Below are 12,722 nucleotides of genomic sequence, written 5' to 3'. Positions count from 1 at the left end.
TAGGTAACGTGGCTCCTTAAATTGAGCAAACAAAATACAATGACATGCAAAACATCAATTCTTAACATTTTGCATTGTTGGTGTTCCGTGCAAGTTGGAATGAAACAGGATGGTTATTCAAAACATGTCTAGATTAAATAAAATGTGTGGTGTTTAATTCACATATTACAGAATGGTTTTCATCAGGTAATTAAGAAAAATCACCCCATAAAGGGAAAAAGTGTGGTACTTTGCTGGTTTCCAGAAGCAGAACAATGGACACATTTTTCTGAATTTTTCTTTCATTGCAGCAGCTCATTTAATGGTTTCTTGCACACTTGGTTCCATTTTTTACTGTTTTTCTCATTCACAAACCCAGTGGCCCTCCAAAGCAATCTCCCGACCTGAATTGGCTTTTGAGACCTTCGTGCAGAAATATGAACAGATACGTAGATGGGAATCCTGGTCAAACAAGCCCCAGCTGCCCCCAGAGCTGTATGTCCCTGCTTCCATCTCCTGCGAGCTCAGCAGGTGCAGTCCCCTCAAGGAGCTGGGCCATGGTGGGATGGGGCAGCACCCTTGGGTGTGACCGTAGCAGTTTGGGCTCTCTACAGAACTGAACATACCAAAGATCTGCTTTGATACCTCTGCTCTTGTGCTCACTTAAAAATGTTCTGTAATAATGTGTGATAAGCTTACCTGAAGTGCCACTACCTTGAGTTTTATACAAGTTAAAAATCTAATTTTGAGATGTGATGTGCAAAAAAAAAAAAAAACCAAAAAACAAACAAACCAATAAAAATCAGTGTTATGTATTTTCAGTTTTTAAAAGTCACCTTTATTGCTGGCGAGCTGCTGGCTCAGTGTGCTTCTCTGAGGCAGCTCAGGCTAAGTAGGTGCAAGGTGGTGGGTTTGTTTTTTGGGAAAGCCAAGCTCTGGGCAGTTCAGACCTCTGCTGCTGGGTGAGGAGGTGGCCGACAGCACCTGGAGGGGCTTGGGGCCCTGGGGCATGTACCCACCGAGGGTTGGGGGCTGGCTGGAGGGCTGCTAGGGATTAGCTGTAGTGGAGAGGGCTATTGGGGACATGAGTGAGGCAGGAGCAGCTGCTCCCCAGATCCTCCTCCTGGTGGCTTCGGCCCTGGAGCTGTTAGCAGCTTCACGCAGCCTCTCAGTGTGGCAGGAGAGGTTCTTGCCATGCCATGATCCAAGGACTTTCTCTGCCCAGCCACAGGAAGACATATGGCTGCCTCGCATGAGAACCTGGTGACTGGGTGAGTGATACAGGTGAAAAGGCTGTTGTGTATTTATCACCGTGATTGATGTCTCTGCTTCATCAAAAGTAGATGGTGAACTTACAGTTTCATTTACTATGGCTGTGGCTGAAAAGGGACAACCTGCTGCCCTGCTTGCATGTTTTTCCTGACCCTTGTCCGGTTGCTTCCCCTGGCACAGGTCTGTGTGGGGCCAGAGCTGATCTCTCTGACAGTAGTTTAGCAGAAAGGTTGTGCTTGGGTCCCTCTGGTTTTTCTTTATCTTTCTTTTCCCTTAGCAGACCCTATATCCAGACTGCTGTTCAACTGCACAAGACTGGTGCCCGTGAAGGAGGGAGTGTCAGGCAGGCAGAAGTCGGGTGCAGGAGGTGGGGAGAGGCAGGAGCTCTCATTTCTCCCACACCAGTGTAAGCTGCTGCTGACATTGACTGGGGGGATGCCCTCACCCCTCGCTCCCAGGTGTGGGGTTCAAGTGCCTCCATTTTACCCAGACACACACTGCTGCTTGGTCTGTGGAACAGCAACCTTGGGCACACCTCGAGTGTGAGGTGTCCTGTGCCCATGCTGCTGTTTCTGGAGGTACAGAGAAAGCATGAAACCACCCTAGAGCAAGTTCTCAAATCCCTGGGAGAAGGCATGAAGCCACCAGAGGCCGAGTTCTACCTGCCATTGTTTTTCTGCTTTGGTTCAATCGTCTGGTTCCAGGTACTACAAGGTATCTGGGGGATAGCATTTTCTTCACACATGTAACATATTCCAGTGAGACTCTGGGAATCTTTGTCTTTGTAATTATTTTAAATCCTTCTCAAACCCAAAATTAAAGAACTCCTCACAGCTTTTAAGCAGAGCATGGCATGGGAAGTTACTGCTGTATGGATCAGTGGAATGTGAAATATTTTTCCATACTGAAGAGTTTAGTTTGGGGTTTTCCTAAGAAATTATACAACAAAACAGCATCAAATAACAGAAGTGAAGGACAAGGGACAGGACCTCCTGGTATAAATATCAAATCTTTTTCCTCTGGGCCGTTGTATTCTGTGCTCCTCTTCACAATCTGTGAGTGTCAGTTTCTCTTCAGTCCTGATTTTTCTCTGTTATTCCTTGAAAAAACAAAAAAGGGAATAAGATTTATATTTAAAACAAAACTGATTGAAACTGATGGAGGGAAAGCTGTAAAGGTAACAGAAAGCTGTAAGGTGCTTTGTATTGTGGACTTTCTTGTGTGTAGTGAATAGGGTCATTTCCAAAGAACCTCAGTTATGGAAGAGACTAATTGTGAGTTCAGTTGACTTAAGAGTTTAGGCAATAAGGGTAAGTACCTTTGATCAGGAGTGGCAGCCTTGCAAAATCCTCAAACCCTCAATGAAATTTTATCCTGGCACATAGAATACACTCTGGCACGTAAGACCTGTCCTCAAATGAGGGAGAAATCCTTTGTGTTTTCATGGTTAATATGAAATTATTCCAGGCCGCAAAGCATCCCTGGGGCTGGCACGTGGGACTTGGCTGCGGGCAGGCTGCACGTGCTGGCAGGTTAAGTAGGTCTGGCAGGAGCCAGGGAGGGGACAGCCGTGGTTTTCAGGACACCAGAAAGTTGTTTCTGTAAACCAGTTCAGTCACCTTTTGTGGGGATAATTCTGTGATTTGAAGGTGTCTGAATGCTCCATACAGGATGGGAAAACAGAAGGTCTTATGGGAAGGAGCAGTGGGTAAAATGGCCTTTCACATTTCCATTGAGACTTACAGCCAGACTTTTCGAGCCGTGGAGGCAGGAATAGGTTGTACCTCAGCACAGAAAGTTGCTGGATTTGATTTCTTCCAACCAGCTAAATGTTTTTCAGCACTTCTAATTTCTGTAATGCCCTGAAGTTGTGCTGTGTGGGCATGTAGCACAGCTGGTGCTGCTGGGGTAGCAGAGGAGGCAGCTCAGGAAAAGCTGCTCTGAATAGGTTGGGGTTGGTTTTAATAAAGTGGCTCCAAAATGAGAAGGGGAAAGAACAAAAAAACAGGTCATACTGCTTGTGCACATCAGGTGGGCAGAGGGGGAAGCCAGGACGACATGGATACGGACCTTTATCTTTTGCCAAGCAAATTGCAGAAGTTAATCAGGTTGTGAAAATAGTCTGCAAAATTTCCTTTTCGTGATTTTAAGCCCCTGGAAGGTGGCAGCTTTTCGGTATAGCAGACAAGATCTCTCTGCGAAATGCTTCCAAAATAAAAATTATTTTACAAAATTTCATCAAACTTCTCTTTTTGAAAGGTGCAGTTGAAATAGTGAACTTGCTTTGTGAATTTGGCAAGGAACAGCACTGTGTGTAAATGTGTTTAGTTGTACAGTCTTGTCCTGATTTTTTTTTATTGTTATATAAACGTTCTCAATTAAAACAGGTTAGATTGAATCATGCTGTTTACTGACCTAGTAGACCAGACTTGATCATTTAAAGTGTCTTTAAAATCATGGTGCACGTGTCTGATTAGTATATTAGCTTCTGTAGTCAGTACGGTCCAAGTAAATGATGTAGAAATGTGCCATGTGCATGAAGAATCTGTATCTTCGAAGCTTAAAGCTAAATCCCTTGTTTATGAAATCTTTCCATATATGAATTTTGTATTTTATTTGGGAGATGGCCACACGAGTTTTGTGGGAGGAGTATATAACAATTAATATTCTCTGATAGCCTATATGATAAGCCCCCCAAAAGTACATAAAGCTATGAACACCTTTTTTTAACAGGCCTTGAAGACTGCTGAGGAGCACACAATTTGAATCATTTAAGCATTAAAATAGTAATACCCATGGAAGAACCACAAGACTTACCCGAACAACCAGTAAGTACTTTTTAAAAAGACTAAAAATGAAAATATAAAATGAATTGGTGATCTCACAAATTTAGTATACAGTTATTTTAATTAATATTGGAAAAGAAGGCTTATACTTAGTATATTTATCCAGAGGACAAAAAGCATTTTGTTGTTCATAAAATGTTCTGTACATTTAGTTTACTATAATGGTACAGACAATAGTAATAAAGGAATAGCTATGTATACTTGAACTCTGTGATGTTTCTATGCAAAATAATTACTTGTGCTCAGAAAACCAGACTATTTCAAGCCTGTTGTAGAGAAAATAATATGCACTCTTTTAGGGACAGAGTCAACATGCTGGTTATTACAGGGTATATTTAATTCTTATTGTGCTTGAGATCTTGAAAAGATCCTGTGAACCATTGTTTCCACAAGTGAAAGGCATTTTTTAATGCTTAATTTAACAGTATGTCAGAGTAGGGGAAGCATATCTGAAGGTTAAAGTTGCTACATATTTGTGAAGTATTTGCAGTACTGTTTGCATTATCAATAACAGATACCATTACAGAAGTGTTGGGTAGAGAATTATCAATACAGTATGAGATTAATTAAATTAGTGTATCTAAAACATAATAGCATAGGAATTAAGCAGATATGTTTGTATTAATGTTCTGTTCTCAAACCTGGTGCAAACTCAACAAGAAATTGCCAAGTTACCATGGGAGTGAAGTTTGTTGTAATCTTGGACACCTTATCAAATGCACACAGAAACAGAATAACGTGCTTGAGGGCACTTTGGGTGTGTTCTAATTGAAAAGATTTTGATGCCTTTTTAATGTGAGAATTTTATGTTCTTCAGTTAAACTAGTTAGAAAATACATTGTAATGTCATTTTTGCAGTTTTATGATATAGGAACAAAGTTGAATGAAATGGAAATGTAAATTTACAATTAATCAGAAGAACCTGGCTTGCCACAACCTGCAGGTGATGGGCCTGAGTAATATCCACAAAATGTGAAACTAAGCAGCAAAACCGTATAGTTTCTAATCCAACTATTTGGAGAATTCAAAAATTAATTGTCTGTACTAAAAAAAGGAAAATATCTCTAATTACATCCTTATATAATGAAAACTGTCTTTATTCTTCAGGGTATGATAGGGTACAGCTGATTTTCAATGGAAGCATCCTTTAAACAGATTCCGCAGTAATATTCAGCTAAAGATCTTCTTGGTAGTTTCTTTTAAGTACCTGATGCCAGTCAGTCATTCTGTGACAGAATATGAGACTATATGGATCATAGTGAATAAGTGAGGCAGTAGTTTTGGTATAGTGGCAAGTTCTTGCAGGAGGAAATGGAAAGAACCATTTTTTTTGGTTTTTTATAGTGAGACCATTTCTGAAACACATGAATTTTCTTCATGTAAAAAAATAAAAGGAAACTGAGATCTGCTTTACAAAATCCTGTCAGCAAAATCGCCCAGTGCTGATATTGTGCACATTTGTTTTCTTCCCAAATGATTTTGTTTTTCTTAAGTCACAGGAACAAGATTATTAAGTTCAAAAAATAATGTGTATGGCAAACTGTTGATGACTGAAGACAGAAAAGAGCCTGTAGAGAAGTCGTCAGACTTCGAGTTCAATGTATTTTACTTTAAAAAAAATTAACTAAAAATTGGGTGATTTTCTTATGTTGGTGTGGACTGACAGTAATAATTGCTCCCAAAATGTGTCTATTCTGACTCAATGTTAGACTGATTACTCAGACCAGAACCAGCTAGAACTGCTGTCTAGCACGTTGTACAGCTATAGCTTTGGTCTCTGTTTTTTTGAGTGTTTCTTCCCTCTTCAAATCTGAATTAGAATGGAAACAGTTTCTGTGCCCACTGCAGGGCTAGAAAACAGAATCAGAATTTGTAATAATTAATCTGGATTAGTTTTTAGAAGTGATCCTGTATAGTAATCTCTCACCTCTTGAAGGCATTGTGGGTGAAGGTAGTTAATTTTTATAATACTCATTTAATTCTTAATACTAGAAAATGACAGAATGTTTTTATTAAGCATAGTGAACTTGAGTGAGCCTCACTGCAGACACCCAGTGGGTCTCTATGTGTTTGGAAGGACTGCTCACGCACATCAGACATCAAGGGCAAGCCTGGGTCCATGGTGGGGAGAGCAGTGTGTTGGAAAGGGCTCCAGAAGGACACAGAAATTGGCAAGAGGTTGGCAATAATATTCCTTGCCCCTGAATGTGTGCTGCCATCTGCTCCAGCCACAGCAGCACGACTGTACTCCACAATGGCTTGGGCAGCATTGTCTCCCAAAGTCATCGCCCTGCTTGGTGGTGAGCTGGGAGTGAGGAGTGTCCCTGTGTCTTCTTGGGCTTTGAAATTATATCAGTCAGAGTTGGATTTGCTTGTATAGTACCAAAGATGTACCTTAGGAGACATGGCATTTGTAGTGCAGCAGAACAGCTCAAAGAGGGAATCTCTGCAGTTGCTGTCTTGGTTGGAAAGCGGGAGCCTCCCTTAGAATAGAGAATATGACCCCCCTTCTCTCCAAATTATGATAACTTTGAAATCAAGGGGCTTTCAGGCAAAGATATGGAAAAATTAATAACAGTTCTTTACTAGTATTTGTAATGAGGCAAACAAGCAGCAGCAGTAACAACCAAAACCAGAAACCCAGTAACAGCTTTCTCCGGGCTGCCAGGCACTTTCCCCTTTGGTGCAGTTACGGTCACAGCCAGTAGAAGCACTGTTAGCTCCTGGCCGGGCAGGGCAGATGTGATGATTCCCCCGCGGCTGCAGGGGGCGCTGTGGCGCGAGGCCGGGCGAGCCTCCCTCAGGCGGTAATGGCGGACGTGCTGGATGGAGGGACGGGGATGCAGAAGGAACCTCAGCGCAGCAAGCCGAGGGAGCGGCAGAAAAAGCGGCAGAGCTAGGGAGCGGCAGCTGGGCTTCTCCAGCCCAGTAACAGCTGAGGCACACAGCCAGGGAGATGCACACTCCGGGAGGGGGAAGAGGGTGGGGGTCCCGGGTTTTCCCTTGAGGCACCCGAGTGGATGGTAAAGGTCCTTCCCAGTTAAGTTGGATGTTAATAAGGTTCCAATTCAATGTCTGCTCTTACAAACAAAGGCTTACCCAGGAAGAAACAGGCAGTACTGATTCGCCCCAAGTGAGCCCGGAGACACTTCAGAGACCAAATCAGAGAAGTGGGTATTTGCTTTATTCGGTGCACCGGGTGTGGGGAGCTCACTCCTCAAACACACACCTCGGTACCTCCAAAGACACAGTGTTATAGGTAAAATTCATGAATATTCATCACCTTCCCCAGGATAAAAGTGGTTATACAAATAGGTTATTGGAAGACATTAATATCATTAGTATGTGCACCACGCATGCTCTGTATGTCCTGATGGTCTTTGGAGACCCCCAAAGACCCCTCCAGGATGAAGGTCCCAAAAAGTTTTCATCACAATGCCCTTTTCACCTTTCTCTCTGGAGCATGCGCGGTCCTTCATGGGATGATTCAGCGGTTTCTGTACTTGGCTTCAAAAGGACTCTTTTCCCTCTTATCTTGATAAGATCAAAGGAATCCTGGTTTTCTAGGTTTCAGAATTCACATATTCTGTCTCTCAGTAGTTAACTTTAGTTACCTATTGATCACTCCTTTCTCAGTACACAGCTGGGCTCTGGTGGTCACTCCAAACTCGCGTGTAGGGAAATAGCAGGTCCACCGTCTCCTCTAATGTCCAGAGAGCTGTTTCCCATCCCTCTCCCTGGCACAAGTCTCATGGGATCTCTGCCCTTCCAAGAGAGAAAGCCCTCAGCTAAGAGAAGTGCAGCCGGGTACTCTCCCGCCGTCTCCCCTCCCACCACCCCCCACCATGGGTATATCCTTTGTCTCCCTTAAGTACCTATCTTTAATATCTCTTAGCAACAGATGGGACAAAATTCCCTAAGTGAAAGAAAACAAAAGGAAAAATCATAACCTCCAACAGCTGCTAAAGCTGAAACATGAATCTGTGAGGTAGACCCCAGCCTGATAACACCTTGAGCCTTTTTTTGCCCCTCTGCCTCCCAGCTCCTCTTGCCCAGCAGGAATTCACCTCTATGTTACTACTTTTTTTTAAGCACATTTCGACCTCTCATAGTCAAATTGAATTTTCCTCACCTTTTATTTATATTCACCCGAGAATGAAAATACGAGTAACATGGTAAAGGGTTTATTCTTTGCAGTCCTTGCAATCTGGTACCTAGTGTTTGCTTTCCTGGACCCCTTTTCACAGAAGACGTGCTAAACAGTGCTTGAGTGCCCTGCAGGGGCTGGGATGGTAGTGATGTTGCAAGTCTGGCATCTAAAGCTGCTCAGGAAACTTAAAAGGCTGTAAAACTTCCTGCTTAGAGGGACAAGGTGTGGAAGGAGAAGCCTGTGTATCCCAGGATGCCAAGCTACAGGAACTCACCGTGGCGTTCTGCTGAGGGTTTCACAGTAATGTTTGTAGCTTGCACACAGAAAACTGATTTGTGTTCAAGCCAGTGCTGTCTGTGGTGTAATTACCCTTTACAGGAACAGGGTCCAGCTGGCACCTACAAAATCAGAATAAGGGCTGTATTGGTTTTAGTCAGGAATCAAAACTCCTAATTTATTACAGAAAAAATATTCATGTTCGTATCTTTATGCAGTATTAAAATATAGGGGGAAAAGAGCAAAACTGTTTTGTGACTTTAGTGCTGAATCTGTGCAGAATAAGATTTTCTTAAAATTTATGACGATTTTATTCAATTTCCACAGAATTGTCCTTACCAGCCTTTTTTATGCTGTATATCTCAGCACCTACTACTTACATAACTGACATGGCAATTCTGCTATACAAGATCCAATGTTAGCCCTTGCTTTCTAGCTAGAAAAAGGCTTGTTTTGAGATGAAGAGCCCGTGGTTACACTGGTGAGTTCTGGAGTGCAAGGCAAGGCTGTGTATTTATCTCCCACTGTGAACACTCCAGCTTGTGTTAATTGTGGCTCTGAACATTTTTGTCTTCACAGGTGAAAAAAGCCAAGATGCAGGAATCCAGAGAAGAGAGCCTGAGGTATGGGATATTAAATTTGATTTTAGTGTGGAACAGTTCTTTATGGTCTTTTGCAATTACAGAGCTTTCATTTTAGAAGCTTGCCTCTTATTTTTTACAGAGCTAGGGCAAATATAGTTACATCTGTATTTGGTATAATTTTGATTAAGTTCCCAATAAAAAATAATTAACTGGCTTTTTGTTATAAAGCTTTAATGTAAGTGGCTACAAAGAGTCTTAATGGCGTCATCACGCCCATGTTTCACAGACTGTGATGAGACTGTCATGTACTGCACGTAATATGCATTTAATTTGGTGAGACTTGGGATATTTTAATGATATCTGTGCTATCCTCTCAGTGAAACTGTGTGGATAACTGCTTTGAGAAATGATACTCTCTTGAATTGGTAGCCTCTCCTACTTAAGGCTGTTGTGTGATCCTATTGTTAGCCTCGGCAAATGCTTTCTGATGGGTATTGAATTTAGGAATTAACTATTATTATTACTACTTATAATGAGAATAGCTATATTAGGATTTATTCTGCTTCTCTGAGTAGCAGTAAATACAGTGAAGAAAGATTTCTTTTTGGAGTTGCTGCCATCCCAGTGGGAGCAAGGAGGGAAACACGCCATTTCTGCAGAAGTGTACGTGGTGTATTCTAAAAGTTAAAAATTTGAGCTAATCACACAAGGTCCCTTTCTGGCCCATCTGAGGTCAGAGGAATCACATCCTAGGGAGGGTTTTCTCCCCTCTCTTGGCTGCAAAGGGCCCGAGGGCAGCACGGGCAGGTCTGAACAGATCGGGGTGCTCTCCCTTTTCCCTCTGTGTCACCCCGCTTCAGCACAACCCTATGGGTGCAGGGAGCTCAAGAATTGGGTGTAAACATCCTTGTACAGTATTTAGAATTAGGAGAGAGGGGAGGGATAATGTCCAGAAAATTAATCAATGTCCAGAAAATTTAATCCACAAATGCCAGAGGTTTATGTCCAAAAAGGAGACAGAGGAGTCCTGTAACTTCATTCATGAATAAAGGGAGAGGTCATGGGCATTTCCCATGGGGTCTCTCAAATTGATAGAGGACGCTCTTTCTATCCTAATTCCCTGGCTGATTTCCCTCTCTCTTTCCCCATTAGCTGAGGTACTCAAGAGGTGCAGGCTTCCTGGAATGCCTAATTCAGACCCTGTGTAATATACAGCCCCCCTAATACAGACCTTCTTAATACAAATCTCCCCTTTCTTCTTCTTCTTTTGTCTCTGTTCACGTAGTTCATTAACACAGTCTTGGATAAGTCAAATTAGGGGAATTCCTATGGAAATCCTTCCCATTGTTTCTTCAATCTCTGGGTACCAGCAGACTCAGGTATTATCTTACCAGCAGACTCAGGTCTTATATTACCAGCCATTTGTGAAGACACTCCGTTACTCCTTTCAGATAAAGCTGCATTTCTATCTTGATTAAATATTCTGTTTAAATATTCTGGCTCTATTTTGATAAAACTGTATATAATTTTAAGTTTGACCAATGAATTAGTTTAAAATAATTTATTGGACCTGTTTCTCCCATTCTGCTGTACTGCTGGGAGGTGGAGGAGTGAGAGAAAATCAGGAGTTTGAGTCCAGAAGGCAGGGAGGGGTGAAGCAAGGTGTTGTAAGATTTGGGTTTATTTCTTACACAGACTCCTGCTCCCTGTGCAGGTCAGCTTAGGCACGTTTAGGCTCTTCCTAAGAGTTTAATTTACTCATCCAACACAAAACTGTGCAGTTGTTTTTGTTGGGATGCTGAGTGGAGTTAGGTCATGGAGGGAGGTAGAGAGCACTGTGCTTGGTGCACACCTGAGCTACAAGCAGAAGGCCTTCCTCAGCAGCAATAAACAGTTACCTTGACTCCTTCACCTTGAGAAACTGCAGTCTGAGGATGTCAGAACAATACACAGATGGCTCAAAACCTCATGAAAAGCTGTGTTGCAGAACTGGTAATAATGAAATAAATGGAAGGCAGTCATCAAAGAGAAACCAGTTTCATTCAGAAATTACCTATACTTCCTACTCTATACCAAGAGTACTCTGAACAAAGCAACATTGACGTGGAACTGAAACAGTGCAGGACAAATCCAAAATAATCCAGTAACCTGCAAATATTCAAGTACAGAAGTGACCCCCAGTTCAAGGATGTTTCAACACTGCTCTTCAGGGGCAAACCCAGCAGTGAGGCAATGCCTGTGGGCAGGGGAGCCTTGACAGCAGGGCCACACACACAGCTGCTGGCAGCACTTCCTTGACTGCTGCAGCCTGGGGGAATGGAGAAGCCAAGGGATGTTTGTCGCAGACGCCACCCCTGCAGTCCCCCCTCTGCCACAGCCTGGCCACTCATACCCCATATAGTTTGATGTCTAATTCCGGCTGCAGATCTCTCTTTCGTGATCTCTGCATGAAATAGGAAAGAGCGCAGGGCTAGGTTCTGTGAAGAGTTAGTTTGCTTTGGTCAGGAAGGTTGAACCCGGGGATTATGATGTCCAAGGATATTAATTTAAGAGTTCGTAATGCTAATACTGAGCCTTTGTTGTCCTGGCAGTCATGTGAGCAACACAGAAGTCAGCGATCAGAAACCTGAATCTTCAAACCTTGGTTCAAACCTTTCCATGTCCAGTGAGAGTGAGTATCTCTGGAGTTCTGCTCCCATTATTTTTCTTCATATCTTTCCCTGATACCATTCATGCTTCATCAACCACAAGCTTTGTCTTCTTGTAATCTTTAGCCTGTCCTCAAAATCAGTTGTAAAGTGAATGTTTGCTTTAATGTTTACAAAGTGTTAATGCCTGATGGTAAGGAAATATCTGTTTCTAACAAATATTTTTGTGTCACTGCCCCCAGTTTGCTGTTGGGTGCTTCTGAGTACTGCTGTGTCTTATCTGCCTTATACGTGATTTTTCTTGAGGGTTGAGTTATATATTATCAATTATAATGCCTATTGTAAACATGTTTTTTACAAAATTATCTCTACACAGCTGGTTGGGTCCTTTATAGCAATATTCCATACACTTCATCTTAGACTCATAATTGTATTGAATGTCTGCAGAAAGCTCTTAGGAAATAAACAGAGAGGAAACAGGCAGGAAATAAAGACTGCATAGTAAGTGAAAAGAGGAGTGTATCTTTTCTTCTGGAAAAAGAGAACTGGAAGTTATTAGGACATTTGGATTCCTGTGTGGAATGCCTTTGACTGACGATACATATTTCTAAGTGTAAATCAGCTCATCTTAGCTGAAAGTATGTAAAGTGTAACTTTCCATTATAATTGATTTAATCTTTCCCATTTTTATCCATGTACTGTGGTGTTGCAGGAGTTATGAGAAATTTCAGCCTGTAAAACCTGCTGCCTAACTAGATTAGCCATTTACAAATCCCAGAAGTTGCATTCAGTATTATTGTGGGATTTTTTGCTTTTTTACACCATTGCCTAATTCTTTATATGCAATTTTAAAAATAAGAATTCTAGAAATATCATTACTACATACCTATTCAGATGAATATTGACATTCTGAAAAAGCCATAAACATTTTTGCAGGAGGGATGTGGGAACATCTGGCAAGTGTTAA

The 12,722-nt window shown here is 42.0% G+C and overlaps 1 protein-coding gene across 7 annotated transcripts in view; it reads left to right on the top strand.

Moving 5' to 3' along the window:
* The window catches only part of EYA3 (EYA transcriptional coactivator and phosphatase 3), a 57,957-nt gene that overhangs the window by 16,939 nt on the left and 28,296 nt on the right, over window positions 1-12,722 (top strand). For all 7 annotated transcript variants that reach the window (XM_085081120.1, XM_085081121.1, XM_085081118.1 and 4 more), the window contains 3 exons: window positions 3,985-4,079; window positions 9,103-9,146; window positions 11,699-11,778. In XM_085081120.1, the coding sequence (XP_084937246.1) occupies window positions 4,047-4,079; window positions 9,103-9,146; window positions 11,699-11,778 (157 nt within the window). In that variant the 5' untranslated portion in view covers window positions 3,985-4,046. The remainder of the gene's footprint in view (window positions 1-3,984; window positions 4,080-9,102; window positions 9,147-11,698; window positions 11,779-12,722) is intronic.

The sequence above is a fragment of the Lichenostomus cassidix genome, chromosome 23 (assembly GCF_008360975.1).
Source record: "Lichenostomus cassidix isolate B80296 chromosome 23, HeHo_3.0, whole genome shotgun sequence".
NCBI classification, from domain to species: Eukaryota; Metazoa; Chordata; class Aves; order Passeriformes; family Meliphagidae; genus Lichenostomus; species Lichenostomus cassidix.
Note: the sequence above shows the minus strand (reverse complement) of the source record. Positions and strands in the feature narration are given on the sequence as shown.